The sequence below is a fragment of the Pongo pygmaeus genome, chromosome 14 (genome assembly GCF_028885625.2).
Source record: "Pongo pygmaeus isolate AG05252 chromosome 14, NHGRI_mPonPyg2-v2.0_pri, whole genome shotgun sequence".
In the NCBI taxonomy this organism is placed as follows: domain Eukaryota; kingdom Metazoa; phylum Chordata; class Mammalia; order Primates; family Hominidae; genus Pongo; species Pongo pygmaeus.
The window spans coordinates 103,845,165-103,870,926 of NC_072387.2; the positions used below are offsets into that span (position 1 = coordinate 103,845,165).

General features: G+C 37.6%; 1 protein-coding gene across 1 annotated transcript in view; it reads left to right on the forward strand.

The window, feature by feature from the left end:
• GPC6 (glypican 6) overlaps positions 1-25,762 on the forward strand; it is a 1,194,386-nt gene that overhangs the window by 794,221 nt on the left and 374,403 nt on the right. Inside the window, exon 4 of the mRNA XM_054445853.2 lies at positions 18,388-18,553. Coding sequence (XP_054301828.1) covers positions 18,388-18,553 — 166 coding nt within the window. The remainder of the gene's footprint in view (positions 1-18,387; positions 18,554-25,762) is intronic.

Consider the following 25,762-nt stretch of genomic DNA (forward strand, 5'->3'; position numbering starts at 1 on the left):
ACGTATCAGTCTGCCCCTGCTGGGGGGTGCCTCCCAGTTAGGCTCCTCGGGGTTCAGGGGTCAGGGACCCACTTGAGGAGGCAGTTTGGCCGTTCTCAGATCTCCAGCTGTGTGCTGGGAGAACCACTGCTCTCCTCAAAGCTGTCAGACAGGGACATTTAAGTCTGCAGAGGTTACTGCTGTCTTTTTGTTTGTCTGTGCCCTGCCCCCAGAGGTGGAGCCTACAGAGGCAAGCAGGCCTCCTTGAGCTGTGGTGGGCTCCACCCAGTTCAAGCTTCCAGGCTGCTTCGTTTACCTAAGCGAGCCTGGGCAATGGCGGGCGCCCCTCCCCCAGCCTCGCTGCCGACTTGCTGTTTGATCTCAGACTGCTGTGCTAGCAATCAGGGAGACTCCGTGGGCGTAGGACCCTCTGAGCCAGGTGCGGGCTATACTCTCCTGGGGCACCGTTTCCTAAGCCCGTCGGAAAAGCACAGTATTCAGGTGGGAGTGGCCCGATTTTCCAGGTGCCGTCTGTCACCCCTGGAAAGGGAACTCCCTGACCCCTTGTGCTTCCTGAGTGAGGCAATGCCTCACCCCTGCTTCGGCTGGCGCACGGTGCACTCACCCACTGACCTGCGCCCACTGTCTGGCACTCCCTAGTGAGATGAACACGGTACCTCAGATGGAAATGCAGAAATCACCCGTCTTCTGTGTCGCTCACGCTGGGAGCTGTAGACCGGAGCTGTTCCTATTCGGCCATCTTGGCTCCTCCCTCTATTATGAGAGAAAATGTGTTTTCTGTTATTCAAGTACCTTATGCTAACATGGCTGTCCTGATGAAGTCTGGGGAAAAAAATGTTGAAAAAGTAAATGCCAATAAAAATTAGAAAGTCCTCGTAAAACTTCCTTCAAAAAGGACTTGAAAAGGTTAATTTAATTGTTCTTCCTAAATATGATAAGTACATTTAATATTCCTTTACTTTAGACAGACATTAACATCAGAAGGCCAAGGGTAATGAAAATGCTGACTAAAAGATTGTAAAATCCCATTTTTACCTGTATTGAAGCTTTTCTCTATTAACAAAGTGGTATTCCTTTAGAAGCTGAATTAACTCTTTCAACCTGTAGGCGTTTAATTTAGTATCCTGAAAGACACACTTTATAATATGCAACATGTTTAATTACCAAAGGACTCTACATATGTGGGTGAGGGGATAATTCTTTTGGTGTTAGCATTTTTATGGCAATATGCAATAAACTCATTGATTTTGTTACTAGATTTCTATACGATTTGAACTATTTAATATCAGTGTTTGTGCACCACAAAGTTCTTGGGAATATTCATAAATTATATTTTTTGGTTATCTGCCTGACATAAGGCAATGTGGGAAGTATTCTTAGAACTCAGTAAAATTATGCTTAATATTTTTATTTAAGCTTTGACCTAAAACTTAATCAGTGGCTTTATAGAATTCTCTTTAAATGCAGAAATTAATGGTGGATGATGTTCCTAGAATTTTCACTGTGAATTGAAATAAGTCTACGAGGATTTTTCATGGGAAAATGGGATCATGGATGATATATCCTTAACATGGTCTCATTGGCTACAATAGAAATGGACAAGAGCATCATATCTGAAACATCTACAAATGATATTAAAGTTTTCTGAAATATTTTTGTGCCAAATAAGTCATCAATCACATAAAATTACATCTATTGATATACTATCATGATATGCGATAAAGCATTCTCATTTAACTTCAGAATATTTTCCTTTCCACTAAAGGAGAAAAACATCAGTGCCATGGAGTTCGGGGGGGTTTTCAGGAAAAAATTGTAGCAAAGTTGGAGGAGATGTCAGGAAAAATTTAGTCACTTCTTATATTTCATCATTCTTTTAAGTAATTACTGTAACACTGCTTTCCTCTACATAAAATACTTTATAATTTACAAATGAAACTGGTGTCATCCTTCAAAGTAACCCCCTTCTGAAACTAAAAAATTATTCAAGCAACCATGCATTATTTGGGGAAACTATATTTTATGTTGCCTTGACACTAGAAAACTAGGAACATTATTTTTGTATCAACCTTCTAGCCCATGATTTATTTTATGAAAATGTGCTTTTGTTGGTATATTCTCCCCTCCCTCACCCATCCCCAGAACTCTTGAGAATACTGAAAATACTGAAAGGCACCACATGCCCAGTAATCCTACTTAGACTTTTATTATGTTGTTCTCAGAATATGTTTACTTAAGATAAAAATAACAGAAACATTAAATCAGTCAAGAGTCCAAGGATACTGAATTCCTCCGTATTCCCAACATTCCACTTTGAGTTTCTTTTCCTGTTCTCCTGGCATTTGCAGCAGTGGGAATTCCCTATGGTATGCTGCCCACTAGCCTGTTATTCATGAAGTCAGTTCCGCACTAGCTCTGTTGTACAGCCATTCATTCAAACAAATTCTCACCTGTTATTCTTCTGCTGTGGATCTTGCTCCCTGGTAACTTTGAAATCCATCATTCATTTTCATTATAGCACCTCAAGCAGTGCCGGCACATGGTGATAAATACTAAATATTTTCTGAATGAACTTGAAATAAATTCAGTCATAGCCATCTATTCCATTAATATTGGAAAAGAGGGAAGAACATTTTTTTCTTGATGCAGTGCTGTCTTTTTTTCCCCTCTCAAAGACCACCATCTTACTTTTCTTTGTCCTTTAAGTTTATTATTCTTGAAGGGTAGAGACACCACTGGCCTCTTTGAAGGCTCTCCACCCAATCAGATTCTTCATGTCCATGGAAGTTTCCAAGTAATGTTCCCTTCTTTGCTAATGACAGTCCATGGCTTAATTGTCAGCCAACTGATTAGAGCATTACCAAACTAGTGTATAATCTCCCTCTGATATTTCTCTTATTTTTTTTTCTCGTTCTCTGAGGCTTTTCAGAAAAGGTCCATGCTGGTACTTTGCAGGGGGAGGTTGAGAATGGGCATTATTCATGGAATCCCACTGTTGCTTTGAGCCAGGAAGACTTTCTCATAGGGCTCATCAGGAATTACAATCACTGATGTGAATCCATATGTGTGCTAACAACTAGGTGGTCCATAAACTAGACAGCATTTATGCAACTGGCAGGAAGCCATCATTGTGCATAGAGTGGCGATTGATTAATCGATCAATTGATCAATAAACAATACTAACACAAACTTCATATCTGTGTTTTGTACATCCAGAATTACCAAAAAACCACAATATGTTGTGTCTGTTCATGTTCCTGTGTATATAGGGCATATTTTAACATTACTCACCTCTTACCATATGCCAGCTACTTACACTAGGTGTTTAAAGCTGTACATGTTCCTGAGAGAGTGATTGATTTGGTTTTGTATTCTTGAAAATGGCACATCCCCTTACTTTAAAGGCAGATTGTGTGTATTCCAAAGCAGATCCATTATAAGTATGTAAATATTCCTGTACAGAGGCTAGAAATTCATAGCTTTTACCAAAGTGGATTCTCACTTCAGTGACTCATATTTAAACTCACTGCTAAAATGTTTCTTCTAAATGAAGTAATATTTAAGCTATAATTTCTAGCTGAGGAAGACAACTATTTCCTGATGAGACACTTAGGGATCTTGTTTTACGTTCTGTGTGCACATATTGAAAATTCACATTTGAGTAAAGTTCGGAATGTCAAGCAGACTGCCCAAATAAAAGGCAAATCCTCATAATGGTACAGCAAGGTAAAATTTAAATGATATGTTCGACTGGGTAAACATATTAGAAAGCTGTCTGAAATATGTATTTAACTAGCAGAAAGAACTATTTTATTCTAATGAATGAAAAATATCCATTCTTGTATGTGCATGTGTGTATGTATATATATGTCTGTTTATAATTTAAATGCTAAATTTGGAAATACTCCAGTCTTTCAAATGATTGATAACATACATTTACTAACTCCTATGGTGGTTTTATTTATGTGTTTTTGTTTTTTGCTTTTTGTTTTTGTTTTTGTTTTTGAGATGGAGTTTCACTCTTGTTGCCCAGGCTGGAGTGCTATGGTGCGATCTCAGCTCACCACAACCTCTGCCTCCCAGGTTCAAGCGATTCTCCTGCCTCAGCCTCCCAAGTAGCTGGGATTATAGGCATGTGCCACCACGCCCGGGTAATTTTGTATTTGTAGTGGAGACAGGGTTTCTCCATGTTGGTCAGGCTGGTCTCGAACGCCTGACCTCAGGTGATCTGCCCAGCTTGGCCTCCCAAAGGGCTAGGATTACAGGCATGAGTCACCGTGCCCAGCCTTATGTTTTAAGGAATGAAATTAAATATAGGAACTGAATCTAGGTGACACTGAATTTGTAATATACACTGACAAGTACTAACATAGGACTGGCAGGAACAGACACAGACCTTAAATAATCTTATTTCCTATGTCCTGCTTTTGTTGTGTAAGCGTTCTACAGCATTGATGTTACTTAAACTTGGCTTTGGAAATTCTGCAGTTACAGTTATTAGATATGCAAATTATGTCTATTCCTTTTATCCCAGACTCAGAAAGCACTGTCATTTTATGGCTTGCAAATGCTTCATAAGCCTCATGCTTTTCTGGGGAGTTTCCTAGTTAATAAGTAAATTAAATTTTTAAAAATAGGCTGAATATTTTATCACTGTGGCATTATAAACATTTGTCATCCATGTAGGGAACATTTTTCCTTCAGGCTCTGATTTGCAATTCATAATTGTTTCCTGTCTTATCCTTGTTCTCTCTCAATGGTACAAGATGGAGAAAAGATAGTTTTAGAGTATAGACATTTTAATCAATATTCAAATGGAATTAGAAGGCCCCAAGGTTTTCTGTGTATATGCATGGACATTCATCTCCACCGACCACCATTAGCAACAGTTGAAATAATAGGTGACTTCACAAGAGAGAAAGTATTAAAATATCATTTAGGTCATGCACGTCAAGCTAATTTTGGCATCACGTAATTCAGGGTTGATATTATTTAGATCGTTTCTTTTTTGGTATAACTACATGGGTAAATACAGCCTCTCGTTAGGGTTAAGCAATTGTGTCTTTAGCTCCGAAATCTCTTTACACTCAAATATGGCAGTAGGAATTCATTTGTTGGAGGAACTGTTCTTTCTCTTTTTAAACAGCTTTATCAAGATACATTTTATGTACCGTAAAAGTTCACCCTTTTGTAGAGGCCAAGTTTTCAGTAATATTTACAGTGTTAGCAAGCACCACTGTTCCCATAATCTAATTATGGAACATTTTTGTCACACAAAAAGAAAACTTAGGCCCATCAGCAGTCATTCTCCAGCCCCCACACCTGCTTCCATCACTCCCTTGCCCCCTGCCCTGACAACCACTGACCTACTTTCTGTCTCTATGGATTTGCCCATTCTGGACATTTTATACATAAATGGAATCATACAGTATGTGGTCTGTGAGTGGCTTTTGTCATTTAGCAGAATGTTTTCAAAGTTCATCCATGATGCAGTATGTATCAGAATTTTATTCCTTTTAATTGGTGAATAATACTTTGCTGTATAGATATACCGCATTCTGTTTACTCATTCATCAGTTGGAGAATATTTGGATTGTTTCCAGTTTGGAGGTACTATGAAGGATGCTATAGACATTTTTGTAAAAGTTTTTGGGTGATGTATATTTTCATTTCTCTTGAGCACGTAACTGAAAGTAGAATTGCTGGATCACATGGTAGTTTTATGTTTAATCTTTTGAGGAACTGCCAAACTGTTTTTCCAATGTGGCTGTACTATTATACATCCCTATTAGCAATATATAAATGTTTCAATGTCTTCACATGTACACCCACACTGGTTATTATCTGTCTTTTTTATTATTGTCATCTTAATGGTATGAAGAAATATCATATTTTGATTTGCATTTCCCTAATAATTAATGATGTTGAGCATGTTTTGTTGAGTCTGTTAGCCATTTGCGTATCTTCTTTGGAAAAATGTCTACTCAAATCTTTTGCCTGTTCTTTAACAGGGTTGTTTGTCCTTTTGTCATGGAGTTGTGTATATGCTGGATACTAGACTCTTATCAGATATATGATTTACAAATATTTTCTCCCATCTGTTGGTTATCATTTTACTTTCCTGACAGTGTCCTTTGATACACAAAAGTTTTCATTTTTATGCATTTTTATGAAGTCCTATTTATTTTTTCTTTTGGTTTCATACTAAGAATTCATTCTTAAATCCAAGATCATCAAGAGTTACCCCATGCGTTTCTTTCATTTGCTCTTATATTTAGGTCATAGATCCATTTAGAGTCAGTTTTTATAGATGGTATGAGGTAGGGTAGGATCCAACTGCATTTTTTTGCATGTGGATATCCAGTTGACTCAATATGAGTTGGTGAGGATATTATACTTTCCTCCTTGAATGGTCTTTGCACACTTGTTGAAAATCAATTGGCCATAAATGTGTGGGTTCATTTCTGGTGTCTCAGTTCTATTTCACTGATCTGTATGTCTGTTCTTACACCCATACCACTGTGTCATTGTTGCTATTTTACAAAAATGCAAAACACTCTTAGAATTTTTTGACAGTACATTGTTGTTAACTATCTACACATTGTCATGCAGTACATCTCTAGAATATTTCCATCTTGCATGACTGAAACTCTATATCCATTGAACAGCAACTCCCATTTTCTTCACCCCCTATCCCCTGGTAACCGTCATTGTGCTCTCTGCTTCCATGAGTTTTTCTACTGTAGATACCTCATATAAGTAGAATCATGCAGTATCTCTCCTTTTGTGACTGGCTTATTTTACTTAGCATAATGCCCTCGAGGTTCACTCATGATGTAGCATATGATAGGATTTCTTTCTTTTTTAAAGCTGAATAATATTCCATTTATTATATACCATATTTTTTCTCATTCATTCATTGATGGACATTTAAGTTGTTTGTACCTCTTAGCTATTGTGAATAATGTTTCAGTGAATGAGAATCTAATGCCTCCACTGATCTGACAGGAGACGGAGCTCACACAGTAACAATTGAAGCATTGTTTTCAATGTTCTCTGAGAGCCTGTTTTCAATTTTTTGGAATAAATACCCAGAAGTGGCATTGCTAGGTAGTACTACACCATATTAGTTACTTTAGCTTTGCAGTACATTTGAAATCAGGAAATGTGAGTCCTCCAACTTAGCTCTTCTTTTTCAAGATTGACTGTTTGGGCATTTGCAATTTTATATGAACTTGAGGGAAAGCTGTCAGAATTTTGAAAGAGATTGCAATGAATCTATAAATTGCTTTTAAGTAGTATTGCTATTTTAACAAAATGTGTCTTCTAGTCCATAAACATGGGATGTATTTCCATTGAATTAGGTCATTTATAATTTCCTTCAGCAATGTTCTGTAGTTTTCCATGTAAAATTCTATCATTTCTTACTTGATTTATTCCCAGGTATTTTTAAGATGCTAATGAAACAATTTCTTTTTTTTTTTTTTTGAGATGGAGTTTCGCTCTTTTTGCCCAGGCAGGAGTACAGTGGTGCGATCTCAGCTCACTGCAACCTGCACCGCCTGGGTTCAAACAATTCTCTCTCAGCCTCCCGAGTAGCTAGGATTACAGGCGCCCACCATCACACCCAGCTAATTTTTGTATTTTTAGTAGAGATGGGGTTTCACCATGTTGGCCAGGCTGGTATCGAACTCCTGAACTCGTGATCCACCTGCCTTGGCCTTCCAAAGTGCTGGAATTACAGGTGTGAGCCACCGTGCCTGGCCAGTTTTCTTAACTTTCTTTTCCCATTGTTCATTGCTACTATATAGAAACCCAACACATTTTTGTGTGGTTAATCTTGTACCCTGTAACTTTGCTAGATTTATTTATTAGCTCCAGAAGGTTTTTTTGTGGATTCTTTGGGATTTCCTATATATACTGTATTAGTCCATTTTTATACTGCTATGAAGAAGTATTACTGGGTAATTTATAAAGGAAAGAGGTTTAATGGACTCACATGGCTGGGGAGGCCTCACAATCATGGCAGAAGGCAAAAGAGAAGCAAAGGTACATCTTACATGTTGGCAGGCAAGAGAGCTTGTTCAGGGAAGTCCCACTTATAAAACCATCAGATCTTGTGAGACTTATTCACTACCATGGAAACAGTACGGGGAAAACCATCCCCATGATTCAAAATTATCTCCTAGGCCCGCCCTTGATATGTGGGGAGTTTTACAATTCAAAATGAGATTTGGGTGGGGACACAGCCAAAGCATATGTTATAGGATCATGTAATCTGTGAGTAGAGAGAGTTTTTATTGTTGTTGTTGTTTTTTATTTTTTGAGACAGAGTCTCACTCTGTCACCCAGGCTGGAGTGCAGTGGCACCACCTTGGTTCACTGCAACCTCTTCCTCCCAAGTTCAAGCAATTCTCTGCCTCAGCCTTCCGAGTAGCTGGGATTACAGGCACCCACCACCATGCCTGGCAAATTTTTGTATTTTTAGTAGAGATGGGGTTTCACCATCTTGGCTAGGTTGGTCTTGAACTCCTGACCTTGTGGTCCACCCACCTCAGCCTCCCAAAGTGGCTACAATTTTCCATACAGTGTTAAATAGCAGTGGTGAAAGCAAGCTTCCTTGTCCTTATCTTAGAGAGAAATCTTTCAGTCTTATATCATTGAATATGATGTTAGCTGTGAGTTTTCATAAATGTCCATTATCATGTTTAGAGAATTCCCTTCTATTCCTACTTTTCTGTATATTTTTATCATAAAAGTGTGGTGGACTTCATTAAATTTCTTTTCTGCATAATTCAGATGATTGTGTGTGTTTTTCCTTTGTTCTCTTACTAGACATGTATTGTGTTGACAGTTTCTTATGTTGAATCACCCTTAACTTTCTGGGAGAAATCTCAGTTGGTTAGTATGTAGTATAATCCTTTTTTTTTTTTTTTTTCTGAGATGAAGTCTCACTCTGTTGCTCAGGCTGGAGTGCAGTGGTGCGATCTCCTCTCACTGCAACCTCCGCCTCCCAGGTTCAAGCAATTCTCCTACCTCAGCCTCCCGAGTAGTTGTACCTACAGGCACGTGCCACCACACCCAGCTAATTGTTTTTATTTTTAGTAGAGATGGGGTTTCACCATGTTGGCCAGGCTGGTCTCGAACTCCTGACCTCAGGTGATCCTGCCGCCTGGGCCTCCCAAAATTCTGGGATTACAGGCGTGAGCCACTGCACCGGGCTGTATAGTCCTTTTAATATGCTCTTGGATTTGCTTTGATAGTATTTTGTTAAAGACTCTTTTATCAACATATATAAGGGGTATTTGTCTATAGCAGGGGTCCCCAACCCCGCAGCCGTGGACTGTGGCCTGTTAGGAACGGGGTCACACAGCAGGAGATGAGCACCTGATGAGTGAGCATTACCACCTGAGCTCCACCTCCTGTCAGATCAGTGGGGCAATAGATTCTTATAGGAGTGTGGACCCTATTGTGAACTGCATATGCAAGGGATCTAGGTTGTGTGCTCCTTATGAGAATCTAACTAATGCTTGTTGATCTGAGGTGGAACAGTTTCATCCCACAACCATTTCCCCACCCCGCCCCCCACGCCTGTCCGTGGAAAAATTGTCTTCCACGAAACTTGTGCCAAAAAGGTTGGAGACCGCTGGTCTGCAGTTTTCTTTCCTTATTATGTCTTTGTCTGGCTTTGGTATCAGGTAATGCTGGTCTCTCTGAATGAGTTAGGAAGTGTTACCTCATCTTCTGTTTTTTGGAAGAGTTTAAGAAGGATTTTTCTTCATTCTTCTTTAAAGTTTGGTCGAATTTACGAGTTAAGCCATCTGGTTCAGAGTTTTTCTTTGTCCGGAGGTGTTTTATTACTGACTCCATGTCTTTACTTGTTATAGGTCTATTCATGTTTTTTATTTCTTCATGATTCGGTCTTGGTAGGGTGTGTCTTTCCAGGGATTTTTTGTATTAAGGTTATATAATTTGTGGGTATATATATTATATTACCACAAACTGAGTGGCTGAAAACAACGGAAATTATTTCATAGTTCAGGAGTTTAGAAGTATGAAATCAGATTGTCAGAAGCCAAGAAGTCAGAACTCAGGTTGTCAGGTGGTTCTTTCTGGATGCTTGGAGGGAAACACTGTCCCATGCCTCTCTCCCGGCTTCTGGCGGGTGGTTGCCAGTAATCCTTGTTACTCCTTGCTTATCAATGCATTACTCCAGTCACTGCCTCAATCTTCACATCATCTTCTTCTTTGTGTCTCTGGGTGTCCTTTTCTGTCTCTTACAGGGCCACTTTCACTGGATTTAGGGCTTATCCTAATGAAGTATTAGATCCTTACTTTATTTACATTGGCAAAGACCCTATTTCCTAATAAAGTCTCATTTGTAGGCTCTGGATGCACATGCATTTTGTCAGGATGCTGTTTAACCCACCACAGCATACAACTGTTCATAGCATTTTTATATAATCATCTTTATCTCCGTAAGATTGAGAGTAATGTTCCTTCTTTCATTTCTCATTTTAGTTACTTTTTCTTTTCTCTCTTTGATAGTCAGCCTAGCTGAAAATTGGTCAATTTTGTTGATCTTTTCAAAGAACCAGTTGTTGGTTCCATTGACTTTCTCTGCTGTTTCTCTATTTGCTTTTTTGTTTATCTTCACTCTAATCTTTATTATTTCTTTTCCTCTACTAGCTTTGGGCTTAGTTTTTTCCTTTTTTTTTCTAGTTCCTTAAGGTATAAAGTGAGGTTATTGATTTGAAATCTTTCTTCTCTTTTAACATAGGCATTTATGGCTATAAGTTTTGGCATGTTGTGTTTTCATTTTCATTCATCCAAGTATTTTCTATTTTCCCTGGTGATTTATTCCTTAACCCATTGTTTGTATGAAAGGTACGTGGTTTAATTTTCACATCCATGTGAACTTTTCAGTTTTCCCTCTGTTATTGATTTCTAGCTTCATTCCCTTGTGGTCAGAGAATATACTTTGTATGATTGCAATATTTTCCAATTTAAGACTTGAAATTTAGTGATGCTTTTTCGACTGAAATTTATCAGTCTCTTTCTTGACTAAGCGCTCTTCTGGTTGCTGTATGTTTTTATTAGATTCCAGTGTTCTGAAAAGTTGATTCTGTCATGTCATTTTTTGCTAGTTTTGCTGTTTTCTTCTGTGGCGGGACTAATTGTGGCACTGTGTCTGCCATTTTTGTGACATCACTCATCTTCCATGCTTATCTTATAGACATCTGTTACATGTCTTCCTTCAAGAGCCCTCCCTGTCTACTCTGGCTTCTCAGTTCTAAGCTAATTGTCCTTTTATGGGTTCCCTTTACATTGCATTTTCCCAAGATAATACTTATTTCCCTGAAATGACTGAACATGAACATATTCTGGGCATCCCAATAATGGCACTAGGTTTCTTCTTTCATCCCAGTAAATGGATGAATGAAGGTTGCACAAACGAATAAAGATTAAATAAATTTAATTTCCCGTGAGCTTACTACAAAGCCTATTTATAGGTTACTATTAAAGAATTAAAATCAAAAATACTTAACACAAAAGATACTTTACATGTAATTTAATCATTCGATAGGATCTGGTGATATAAGATTATGAGGAAAATCAAAAGATCATAATCACAAGAGTCATCTCAAATGACATATTATGACTCATTATGACTCTTATGAGTCATCATTTAATATGACTGTACATTAGAAACTGTGGAGGAAGGCATCAACTCTTGCCCAAAAGGACATTTAGAATTTATTCTAGCTGAATGTTTTACTTACATTAACTTATATATCTTTTGAGAGCAGAAGATAGATATGTTTATTTGATTATTTTGGTTATATGATTTTCATAGAAACAAGCATCTTCTAGGTGTATGTTCATTGTGTCTATGTATTATATATATATATAATATATAGACTTTTAACTTTCACATATTTTCTTGCTTATTTAATATTTTAAGAAACGGTCACGTATTACATTGACTACTATTAGGAATAGCTAATGTGAGCATCCATGTATGACATGAATGCTGGTCCAGATATAGAAATCTTAAGTGTATTAGAGACCTGAAATGAAATATTATTACATGGCTAAGAACATGCTATACCTCAAATCCCATTTAGAAAACATAAGAATTACTTGCTAAAACATTTTGACATACATGGCTAGCCAGGTAGATAAGTCTCTGTCCTACCCCACAATACAGCTTTATTAAGGGTTCTTTTTATATTCCTTGTTATGTTTCAATGTGTTGCACTTTAGCCATAAAAAAAAAATTAGTGAGTTTCCAAACGAAGAACTCAATGATTTTTGTTATTTTATTTACTTTTTGTTTATTTTACAAGGATCATTGGTTATAAATTTTACTATATTTTCAAGACTAGTAAACTGTAATATCAATTACAAAATAATAATATATGTCAATCATTATACACAAACAGAAGATTAAAAAATAACTAAATCCAAGATGTAATGAATTCTTATCAAAATCTCACTTAGTTGGCTCACAAACTTGTGTCTGTCTTTTCAGTAGTGGGAAAACTAAATTGGAACAATTGACTATTTTCTTTTTTCCCAACTAATATTGTAAATTCTTGGCAAAGGATTATTGTTTTCAAAATAAATTTTACTGTGTATCTTTAAGGTATATATCATGATGTTTAAGATACATGGACATAGCAAAATGGTTACTGTAGTGGAACAAATTAATATACCCATCATCTTATACCATCACCCATCCCCTCTCAGAGAATAGCTGTAATCTTTTTCTTTAGCAAAAGTCCTGAATACAATACACTAGTGTTAACTATAGTCTTCATTTTGTACATTAGATCTTTCAAATTGTTCATCCTACATAATTGCTACTTTTCATCCTTGACTTATATATCCCCATTTCCTGCCCCAATCCTAACCCTTGTAACCACCATTTTATTCTCTATCTCTATATAATTGACCCTTTTTCCCCGGATGCCACATATATTTGAAATCATGCAATATTTTTCTTTCTGTGTCTGGCTTTTTTCACTTAGGATAATGCCCTATATGTCCATTCATGTTGTGGCAGATGGCAGGAACTCCTTTTTTTAAGACTCAATGATATTTTATTGTGCATATATACCAACTTCTTTATCCATTCTTCCCATGATGCACACCTGTGTTATTTTCATATCTTGGCTATTGTGAATAAAGCTGCAATAAACATGGAAGTGCAGATACCTTTACAAGGTGGTGATTTCATTTCCTTTGGGTATATATAACCAGAAAAGGGATTACTGGACATTATACCTGTTTTTATTTTTAGTTTCTTTAGGAACCTCCATATTGTTTTCTATAATGGCCACATCAATCCCTTTTCTCATCAACAATGTACAAGGGTTCCATTTTTCTCCACACCCTTGCCAACACTTGTTATCATCTGCTTTTATCCTAACAGGTGTGAGATGGCATCTCATAGTGCATTTCTCTGATGACTAATGATGTTGGGAACCTTTTCGTGTTCCTGTTGGCCGTTTTTGTGTCATCTTTGGAGAAATGTCTACTTAAGTCCTTGACAAAAGATTATGAACAGCATGTAAAAGTTAGGTGAGAGCTCAAATAAGTATAAAAAAGAATGTTGTCATCATCAGCTTATTCTTTGACCCAAGTTTATTTCCCAGTTTACTATGACTATCTGGAAAGTTACAGCTACATTATTTAAAAAATAAACAAAAATCCACATTACCAACTAAAAAAAATAATCTCAGCTTTTTATTTCTAAAGAGGGATTGTGTTCTTTATTGTTGCTAAAAGAACACATTTTTTTCAGTAATTTTTTTTCTAATGGTCCATAAATTTACAAATAGTCCTCATAAGCACTCTAAACTTGAGGTGTTATTCTATTTTAAATTTTAAGTATGAGTTTTTAGAACTCTTTTCTTTATTTTGGTTTTGCTAAACATATAGACTTATCTAATTTTTCAGAGTTTTTTTTTTTAGTGTTGGATGTGTTACACAAACCAGTTGGTGGATCATTTTGGATCATTGACATCTATTCAACTTAAATACTGGTATAAATATTATCCGGAGGAAACTCATGATAAACTTAAAAGTACATGATACACCCATAGAAAGGCTAAAATAGTGACAGTCACATACACTGTAAAAATTTGGATAAAACTGGAGGTCTCACATATTGCTGGTAGAAATGTAAGATGTTACAAAAAAGCTGGAAACAGTTTAGCAATTTCTTACAAAACAAAACATACTCTTACCACCATGTGATCCAGCAATTGCACCCTTGGGCACTTCTTTCAGAGAAATGAAAATTTATATTTCTACAAAAACCTGTACATAAATCTGCATAGCAACTTTATTCCTAATAAGAAAGTAATGGAAACAACCCAGATATCCTTCAGTGGGTGAGTAGTTAAATAAATTCTGATACATCCAAATAATGGAATACTACTCAGCAATAAAAAGAGATGAACTATTAATATATGCAACAAGTTGGATGGACCTTGAGGGCATTATGCTCAGAAAAAAAAAAGTCAAGCTCAAAAGGTTACGTATTGTATGGTTTTATTTATATAGAATTCTTGAAATGACAAAATTATAGAGTTGGAAAATAGATTAGTGGTTGCCAGGTGATGGGGACATTAGATGAGGCAAAGGTAGCAAAAGGGAGTTCTTTTATGGTGATAGAACAGTTCTGTATGTTGATTGTAGTGGTGGTGGTTCCACAAATGAATACATGAAATAAAATAGCATAGAACTGTGTATAGACACACACACACACACATACACACACACAAATGAATACAGGTTCATAAACTCTAAAATCTGAATGAGGTCTACAGACTAGTTAATAGCAATGCACTAATGTCACTTTCCTCATTTTTATATTACACAACAGCTATATAAGATGTCACTATTGAGGCAAGTTGAAGGAAGGATACACAGGAGTTTATTATTTTTTAAACTATTTTTGAGCTTATATTAATTTCAAAATGAAAAGATTTTTAAAGAGTATCTATTGTACAATTATAAAACACTATGAAAAATAGAGATGTCTCCTCACACAATTGGCATTTAAAGCAACATTTTCAGAAGCTTACTTTTAAAAGTCTTCAGTTTGAAGTGATGATTTTTATTTTAATTCAAGCATGCAGTTGTGTAAGCTCAAAAGATGTGATTTGTGAACATGAAAGCTTCAACTCTGATCCCCTGTGCTCCATTTTCTTCTTCTTCAACTGCCCTTTATTTGACCAGGAAGGATGTCATTTCCAGAAGTACTCGGAGACCCACATTTAACTTGAACAACATTGTTCTTTCAGATTATTAAGGCTGTTCAATTTTCTCTGTTGGTTGCTACCCCGAGTTGGAGACTCTTCTGAAATGTCAGACTGAGAAAATAGTACCGGTTCCAACACAATGAAAAAAACAAATGAAAAGCTTTGGAATGAATGCAATCAATAGCCTTTGAAAACAAAGTTAAAAAGCAACAATTGAATGCTAAGGTGTATAAAATCATCATGTTCTTTTTTTAATTTGAATATCAATGTGGCCAAGAAATGGGGAAGCACAATAGAGCATTTGATTCAATAAGCACTTAACAAATACCCAAGTCATCATTGTAATACCTTATATGATGTGCATGTTGTACGTAGCACAAGGTTATAAAATGTGTAGCAGTGAAAGTTATCAAAATGAATGAGACAGTCCTTGGCGTCCAAGAGATCTCAAATTTATATCCCCAATATTGGCAAATGCTCTAGGTTCTAATACCAGAACACTGAGTGAGAAGCACAGCATCGTATAATACCAATGGCGAGGTAACCAAAACCCAACAGATTCAAACGTAGAAATACCTTAGTTAGCCCAAGTGAAAACTGGGTAGTCTTTGGAGAAAAGCATCAGTCAGGAGAGAAACTGCAAAGGCTGTAGAAAATAAAATCCTGTGGTAAAGGTTTGCAAGTTAGTAACCACGCCCAGTAAGTTTGCAAGATAGCAACCATGCCGATAAGGAAAATGTGTAAGAATTTTAAATTTCACATTAATATTGTCTGAGGAATGCAAAATTCTTTTTCCTGTTTTTTTTTTTATTTTCTTTTTTTGTGAATGGCTTGGGACACATGTGATAAAGGAAAATTTTGAAACAGTGCTGCTCAGTTATGGGTAAAACTTGGCACTATCTCCCATCCAAGTACTAACCAGGCCCAACCCTCCTTAGCTTCCAAGATCAGGTGAGATTGAGTGCGTTCAGCATGGTATGGCCTTGGACAAATTTGGCTCTGTCTACAAAATAGCCTGTCTGGAGATTACATAATGGCATTAATATATCCTTAAAAGAAAAGTCAACAGACTCCTCACCTTTACACTCATTTGTTGTTTCTGTTTTGTTGTTGGAAAATGAGTTTTAGAATTAATCGATAGGAAACCATTCTATGAATACCTTTATAAAGAAAGGCCAATTATATTTTACCTCACTTATTTGACTTAGAGTATTTTACTCACTGACTTTCTATTGTTGATCATGTTGATTCTATTTTATTCAAGCCAGTATTGAATTATCAGGAAAAGTAAAAATGAAAAAGATATTACTCTGGGATAAAAAAAAATTAAAGGATAATACTTTGGCATGAAAAATGAGGTAGGTTAATGAGGATGGGTCGAAGGATGGACAGATGTGTGAAAAAACAAATGTAGAAAAATGTGAACTGTACAATCTAGGATATGTGGCTGTGAACTGTGAAAGTCTTTCACCTATTTTGCATGTTTGAAAACTTTCATAAAATTTTGGAAAGAAAATGCAAAAAAACTCAAAAGGACAACTAGAAATTTTAGTGTGTAAATAGACAGCTTTATTTCCTAAAATAATTTTTTAGTGATTTTGTCAACGTACTGGGTAAAATTAAGAAAATGTTACAGAAACCAAAGGCTTGCATTAAAAATTTCAAAATTATTCTAGGTAAGGGATGGAATCATAAAGAAATAGCTGTAGTAATTGAAAGTATCCATTTATGTGGAAACATTTCTTGTTGTTCCATCAATACACTGGTGTTATGTTTCTTCAGCATCTGAATGTTGTTACCTGTGAGCTCAAGTCCACCACTCTCCAAGAGGGCCAAATGATACAAATTAGATTTTTTCCTCAGATCTAGAATGCAAGTACAGCAATGTATAGTTACTTGACTAAAACATCAAAGTGATATGGAACCAACGAAATGAATATGGCAAAAATTTTTACATCTAGTCATGAATAAGAGAAGTTTTCTGTATTTGCTTTCTAATTTTGGTCTCCACTATCTTGTATGAGTTCATTTTCACACACTACTATAAAGAACTGCCCGAGAGTATAATTTTTTAAAGGAAAGAAGTTTAATTGACGCACAGTGCAGCATGGCTGGGGAGGTCTCAAGAAATTACAAACATGGCAGAAGGGGAAGCAAACACATCCTTCTTCACATGGTGGCAGCAAGGAGAAGTGCCAAGCAAAAGGGGAGAAACCCCCATAAAACCATCAGACCTGGTGAGAACTCACTCACTATCACAAGAATAGCGGAATGAGAGGAACTGCCCCCATGATTCACCTCCCATGATGTGGGGATTATGGGAACTACGATTCAAGATGAGATTTGGGTGGGAACCATATCCTGTCTTAAATATTCCTTCCTCTTGAAGTCAAATTAGAATTTTTAATGAGTCTAAAAAAAGCCCTTATTGGTTTAGAATTGATTAATTGAGGAGCCCTGATTTTCTGATCCAGGGCAAATAGCATTTCATTGTCAGTGGATACGTAGCTCCTCTGAATTACTGCAAGGATTGCTTCTCACATTTAACACTGGTCCTTGAAATTTTCCATGAATTTTCCAGAAGTGCAAAAGCTGCAGATGCCCAAAGATGGTACCTTGGCAGTTCCGTTGCTTCTAAGCAGGCCTGGATCTCAGAGATCTCAGAGAAGTTGATATTGATCTTTGAAGAAACGTTATATACAAAGGAAATATATCTGCCAACCTCCTTTAGAAACAGGGTCAAATAACCAGTTGGAAAATTTTCTGAAGGTGTCACATTAAACTTTAATAATACTTACATTTTTATGGGGCTTTTAACTTTGCAAATTGCTTTCACATGCATTATCTCATTCCATGTTCTATGGCAATGAAACAGTGTCTAGGCTTTAGGGCTGAATTACAATGACATCGATATGAAAATGTTCACAGGGACATGCAAAAAAGTTATTACTATGCCAAGCAGAAGAATTCAACAGGAATTGAATGGATTCAAGATCAGTAATTACAAAGGGTTAAGATTCTGCTTGTGGTTTATCACTGCTATTTTGTCTTTTTTTCCTCCTCTTTATCTTTCTTATTTTTGATTTTCTTTTTCTTTGCAATAAATCTGCAGGTCAGCCCAACCCCAGGGTGCATCCGTGCCCTCATGAAGATGCTGTACTGCCCATACTGTCGGGGGCTTCCCACTGTGAGGCCCTGCAACAACTACTGTCTCAACGTCATGAAGGGCTGCTTGGCAAATCAGGCTGACCTCGACACAGAGTGGAATCTGTTTATAGGTAAGAAGTGTTTAAGTGGATCCGAGAACAGAGACGGGACAACAGCAAGTGTTTATGGGGCTTGATGGGTGGGTCAGAAGTTATAAGAAACCAGACACGGTGGTTCACATCTGTAATCCCAGCACTTTGGGAGGCCAGTGCAGACAGATTGCTTGAGCCCAGGAGTTTGAGGCCAGCCTGGGCAACATAGTGAGACTCCCATCTTTACAAAAAATAAAAAGTAAGCTGGGCGTGGTAGCACACACCTATGGTCCCAGCTGTTTAGGAGACTGAGGTGAGAGGATTGCTTGAGCTTCGGAGGTCGAGGCTACAGTGAGCTGTGATTGCGTCACTGCACTCCAGCCTGGGTGACAGAGTGGGACCCTGTCTCAAAAAAAAAAAAAAAAATGTTATGATGACTTTTAGAGACTAGGATGATTTTTAACACCATGTTTAGCAAATTATAAACATTATTTTATATTTTCCTTATGTTTTTACTGTATATTATATGGGACAGTCCTGTTAAAGATTGTGCACCCCAGCTATATTGAGCTAACTGTCCTCTCTGATGAAAACAAAAGTAATCTTGTTGAAGTTCCGTGCACTCCCGTGAGAAAGGACGCTTTAGAAAAGAATCTTGTAAAAAAAAAAAGTCCACTGTACTATTTCTTTTTGATTTGTATTACCTCAACATAGCCACCATATTAGCAAACAACTCTTTCCTTGAACTCCTAGAATGAAAATAGATCAATACTTTGGCTAAAATATGCAAATTTTCTATCTCATTCTGTGGAAAAGAAGGCTTTAAGCACACAAGCATGAAACAACCTTCCAGTCTCTAGAAGGCAGGAGGCAGAGAGGTGGGGAGAATGGAGGGGAAGGTCTCTGAATCAAGGCTCTGTTCTTGGGTTGCAGAAATCATTCAAGGGGTTGCATGACCCAAAGATAGTTCCCAAATTGCCATCCAAGGATAAAAGGACAAATTTTTTAGGCAGGCTTCTCCCAGGAAAATACACAGGACTTGAAAGAGTAAATGTGTTTTCTCCCCCTCTGTCAAATAGCCTTCAAATAAAAGTACTTTCAATTGCATTTACTGCAATTACACAGTGACAAGCAGAGTGGTGAAAATAGCAGCGGCATTTGTCAGCCTCTGAGGGCCTTCGTCATTTATGCAAACCTCTAAACGAACATGCACGAGTAGAGTGTTCTGACAACTAAGATTTGCGTAGGATAGAAAAAAGATGTTAGAATTCAGAAAAACTGAAGCTCACTGTACAAAGATGTGCTTAGGTTAACAGGCCTCAGCTCTGATAATGAAACCCATTGGCTAATTCACCATTTTGCTTAGGAAGGCCAGAGGAAATGGTTTTATTTCAGAAAGAATAAATTGAAGTGCTGTTACCTCTCCCCACAGTGGGAGAACAAAATCTGTTTGTATGATCATGAGTTACTTTATTTGAAAAATGAAGGAATTTTTAAAAGTTAATCATTAAGGTATCCTTCTGACATAAAATGACATGATTCTTTACTAAGATTTTTTTTCTTTGCTAAAATTGTGGAGGGGGTATGAATTTTTAAAAATAAACTTGATCTTAGAAGATTTAGATTTTTTAGCAAAGACAGAATACCCAACTAATGCTGATAAAAAGGTACACTCATCAAGAAATCTAAAAAGATCTGCTTATTTTAAAGTCAGATTAAACCTCATAGCATCATTTGGAGTCATATAGTCATCCATATTTTTGGTTGAAATGCCCTAATTCCTAGCACAGTTCAGTTGGCTTCAGTCAGTCTGCAAGTTATTGAAGAAGATGGGCTTGTGGATTTTGTTACTTAGAGCAGGACATGATTAAGAATGAGAATGTAGGCTTTTTAACTTGTAAGAGCCACAGTGACTTCTTAATTGGCTTTTTGTCCTCAGTGCTTACTGGCTGTTTGAACGGAAAACAAATCCTTACGCTTTCGATCAATTGAGTTTCCTAGATACCGATTTGATGTGAAATTGAATGTCTGGAAAATCACTGGATTCAAAAACTAAAATTTGAACCCACTATGTGTTGCTGGATGTACTTTAATGAAAAGCAAGTGTGGTGGTTCGTCCTATATGAACGTATTTCATACCCTTTCTTCCCGTCTCGTGTCTCGTTTTTTGTTTTTGTTTTTGTTTTTTTTTTTTTGAGATGGAGTCTTGCTCTGTCGCCCAGGCTGGAGTGCAATGGCAGGATCTCGGCTCACTGCAAGCTCTGCCTCCCGGGTTCATGCCATTCTCCTGTCTCAGGCTCAGCCTCCCGAGGAGCTGGGACTATAGGTGCCCGACACGACACCCGGCTAATTTTTTGTATTTTTAGTAGAGACGGGGTTTCGCCGTGTTAGCCAGGATGGTCTCGATCTCCTGACCTCATGATCCGCCCGCCTCAGCCTCCCAAAGTGCTGGGATTGCAGGTGTGAGCCACCTTGCCCTTCCCCTCTGTCTCTTTTTTTTTATTAGTCCTAGATGTCTTTGAGAAAATTCTTCCAGTTTTCCTTCTTTGGGTTCTGCTGTGGCATTGAGAATTGACCACCAACATAGACTTATGGAGAAAAATGTGTTCTTGCTAATACTTGTCTGGGTGTGAAGCGTTAGTTCACAAATTTATGGCATGAATTAGTCAAATGTGCCAACTCCATTTTCCACACAGATACATCTCAGATGACAGTGTTACAGTGTTCATAAATGCAGCAGCAAAGATCAGTGAGCAAATCGGTAATCCAACAAAAATTATATATAATAGCCCTCTCTCTGCGTAGCACCTGCAGCCCATCACTTTGGGCTTCTGGCATCTCTTCATCAAAACCTTCACTCCTGTTGCTGTCAGTTGCGTGTACTTTCCCTGCCAGCTACACAAATGTCCCAGTTTGTACATTTTAGAGATGTTTTTCTTTAATTATAATGTGCCTATCTAAAATGTTAACAGTGGTATGCAATCGACCGTCAATAAAAACAAGAGTCAAATTGGGGGCACATCCTCCCCGTCTTTACAATGCCACAAACTAGTTGAAAGTGATTAGTGACTGTTTAGAGTTCAGTCGGTGTCTGGATCATGTCAAAAGAAAGTTAAGTGTTTTAAGCATTCCAGTAAAAACCTCTGGTATTCCAACCACTACTGAAGTTCTGTAGTTGGGGCGTGTGTGCGTGTGTGCGTGTGTGCGTGGGTGTGTGCGTGTGTGTGTGCGTGTGCGCGTGTGTGCGTGTGCGTGTGTGCGTGCCTGTGTGCGTGTGTGTGCATGCCTGTGTGCATGTGCATGTGCGTGCGTGTGTGCGTGCATGCGTGTGCGTGTGTGTGTGCACACGTGTGCGTGCGTGCACGTGTGCGTGTGTGCGCGTGTGTGTGCGTGTGTGTGCATGTTCTTCGAAAAAATCAGGAGTCTATTTAGGATGCATTTTCATAGTCCTCCTCCAGCAAGTTTAACTCAGTTCCCTGCACAGAGGAATTGCTCAAAAGATTCTTACCAAGTTAACTGTTATAAGAAAAAGAAACTCCATTTTTACATGAAGAACTTTTCTTTGAAAACTTCCTTACAACATTGAAAAAATGCAGCTAGACCTATTTTAGAGTACTTAAAAATCCTCATCAGCCTCAGGCCCGCCCCTTCACTTGCTTTGTAGTAAGTAGTGTATGGGGTTCCCCAGGATGAAGCACAACCCAGATTCCACTTGCTGCTTCCAAATGAATGGTGTATTCCATAGCACCCCTGAGCTAGGCAGGACCAGAAGAAACAGGAGAGTGGCTTTTAGCCTATTCTCACTATTAGAAACTATGCAGTGCGGTAGGAGAAAACCCTGTTTTAAGGCATTAACAGTCTCTGCTCAGGCACTTATCCCAGGTGTTGCTGTATTTTCACACACAACTTATCCCAGCCTAGCTTTTGCATGCTGCCAAATGCAAAATGGTTTTCTTGAAAAATGTTTATGTTAAATTAAAATCTCCTAGAGAGAGAAAGAGTTTGTGGGCAGAACTCGCTTCAGTAATATCCTGTGGTTTTTTTGAGTGTTTGGCATTGTTATCAACGCTCCATAGATAAGAATTGTTCTATTTCACAAGAGGCCGTGTTGCAGATTACAACTAGCTCATGAATGCAAAAGTCAAGGCTGAATTACATTTATATAGCTATAGTAAATCTTACATCTACTTTAAAATTGAGGATGTGTGGGACAGCCTCCTGCAAACATCTGGTACCTTCTAAGATTTTATAGACTATGAGAACCAGAGAGAGATTTCTAAAAGATGTTGCCAATGAGGAGAGGCAAAGGTTGGTGAGACAAAAGCAGGGATTCTGTATTATTGCATACTACTTTTTATCCCTTAGAGTTATAGAATGCTTCTAACAGCAAGTATAAAAGTGAGACCTGAGTGTTTTTGTCCCAATTATGCAACCTAATTTTTTAGGCCACACCAGTTAGCAAAGACCCTAATAATCCAACTCACTATATTGGGTAAGCTAGGCATATACATTTTTTGCCCTTAGGGAATTTAACATAGTTAAAATAATTATAACAAACTATGACAAAGTGTTAGGATAACAGAAGCATGGGATGCTAAGCCTTTACTCGGCTGGGGGACTTAACTTAGTCTGCGGGGGGTCAGAGAAGCCCTACTTTGTTAAGTGTAGAATAAAATAGCAAATAAGATTGTATTGAATTGGCATTGTCAAACATAATTGATGTTAAATAGCCACAGCATATATAATTGTTACACCAAAGCCCTCAGACAGTTCCAGTTTCCCGTGTCACTCTCAATAGGTCTAGCATGATTTGTCAGTGGTTCTTAAATGCTTGTTTGTTTTATTTTTGACATTTTCTGTGATCAAGTCTTACCTCCCCACTACTACTGATTTGAACTGATGAGATTTGTGTTATTTTTCATCAGAAAAAAGTTGAGTTATCTTGATTTAGATGCCCTCCAAAGGGCGTTGTGGGGGAAGCCAGCAAAGCAGCTAGTGTTTTTAAATTTAAGCCTTGGGCACTCATAGACCAGATATACCAGTGATATCAAACTTTCTGGGCTTCTTCTTTTCAAACTTGCCAATTATTAAGTTGCCAGGCAGCCCAAAGACTAAAAACTGTCGTAAGAGTATCAAACATGAAACCCAAGGTGGGCACTGCATCTGTGGCAGGCCGAGAGACCCTGCAGTGGGCACTATTCACTGATTCTCTCACATATTCATTAGTCCAACACATGTTTACTAAGTGCCTACTTTGGACTTTGTTTTGGTTTAGGCATGGGAATGGAATAGAGAACAGATAAGGCCACTGTTTGCTGAGAACAGTACCCAGTATATGTTCTTTGAATCGAATAATGGACCCAACTGTACAGAGAAATGGAAGGGAATATTCTAAGAGGCTGTTCTATTTTACTTTGTAAGTCTATTCTTTTAATGGAAGTATGACTAATTCAGTAATTTAAAATTCACATATCCCTGTTGTTAATGGACTCATGAGTGCAGGGATGGCAGAAACAAATCAGATAATGTACCTGATTCTTTCATTGTGACAGCTGCTATCAAATTATAAATTAGAGCCAGCCACAAGGAAGCTGTGTTAGGTCAGTCCAATGACTAGTGTCATGTAATGAATGGCTACTTGGTGCACAAATGACTTTCTTGGAACCTACAGGAGTTGTCAATTCTCATGGTAATTTGTGCATTTGTAACTTTGTGTTTGGGAAAATGTTGCTAGATAAGCCTTATTTGATATTAGAAAATAAACATTTATTGTTTCTACTGAGGAAACTCAGATTTTCTTTTATAAAATGTACAGGACTGTGTTATGTTGCATTTCAGGAGATAAAATAGGTAGAAGGAACGATTTCAAGCATTTGTGTAAGATACTGTTCTTTCAAAGACCTTCTCAGGCATAAAAGTCCATAATATAAATCTGACAAGAAACTCTTTTAGTTACAAATAATTCCGTAGTAAATATGATATGACACTGGCTGCTATTCCTGAAATACCATGTTACAAAAACCTCTAGAATCTAAACATAGAAAATGATTTCCTTTAAACCAAAGAAAAGGAAAAACCCAAGAGCTTATATATCAGCAAACTTTCAAGGCTTCTTCATCTCTACTTTATGTAATACAAGAGCCTATTTAATAATACAGTCCAGAAACGCAACCCTGAAATTGAGGAACAAAAGCCAAAGCAATTATTTGAAAATCTGTTCTGTTAGCTAGAGGACTCGCATTTGCCCTTGCGCATTCCTGAAAGCACCAGGAAAGACTTTTTTAAAAAAACAAAGAAGAAAAACTAGGCATTACCATTCAGGACATAGGCATGGGCAAGGACTTCATGTCTAAAACACCAAAAGCAATGGCAACAAAAGCCAAAATTGACAAATGGGATCTAATTAAACTCAAGAGCTTCTGCACAGCAAAAGAAACTACCATCAGAGTGAACAGGCAACCTACAAAATGGGAGAAAATTTTCGCAACCTACTCATCTGATAAAGGGCTAATATCCAGGATCTACAACGAACCCAAACAAATTTACAAGAAAAAAACAAAGAACCCCATCAAAAAGTGGGCGAAGGACATGAACAGACACTTCTCAAAAGAAGATATTTATGCAGCCAAAAAACACATGAAAAAATGCTCACCATCACTGGCCATCAGAGAAATGCAAATCAAAACCACAATGAGATACCATCTCACACCAGTTAGAATGGCAATCATTAAAAAGTCAGGAAACAACAGGTGCTGGAGAGGATGTGGAGAAATAGGAACACTTATACACTGTTGGTGGGACTGTAAACTAGTTCAACCCTTGTGGAAGTCAGTGTGGCGATTCCTCAGGGATCTAGAACTAGAAATTCCATTTGACCCAGCCATCCCATTACTGGGTACATACCCAAAGGACTATAAATCATGCTGCTATAAAGACACATGCACACGTATGTTTATTGCAGCATTATTCACAATAGCAAAGACTTGGAACCAACCCAAATGTCCAACAATGATAGATTGGATTAAGAAAATGTGGCACATATACACCATGGAATACTATGCAGCCATAAAAAATGATGAGTTCATGTCCTTTGTAGGGACATGGATGAAATTGGAAATCATCATTCTCAGTAAACTATCGCAAGAATAAAAAACCAAACACCGCATATTCTCACTCATAGGTGGGAATTGAACAATGAGAACACATGGACACAGGAAGGGGATCATCACACTCTGGGGACTGTTGTGG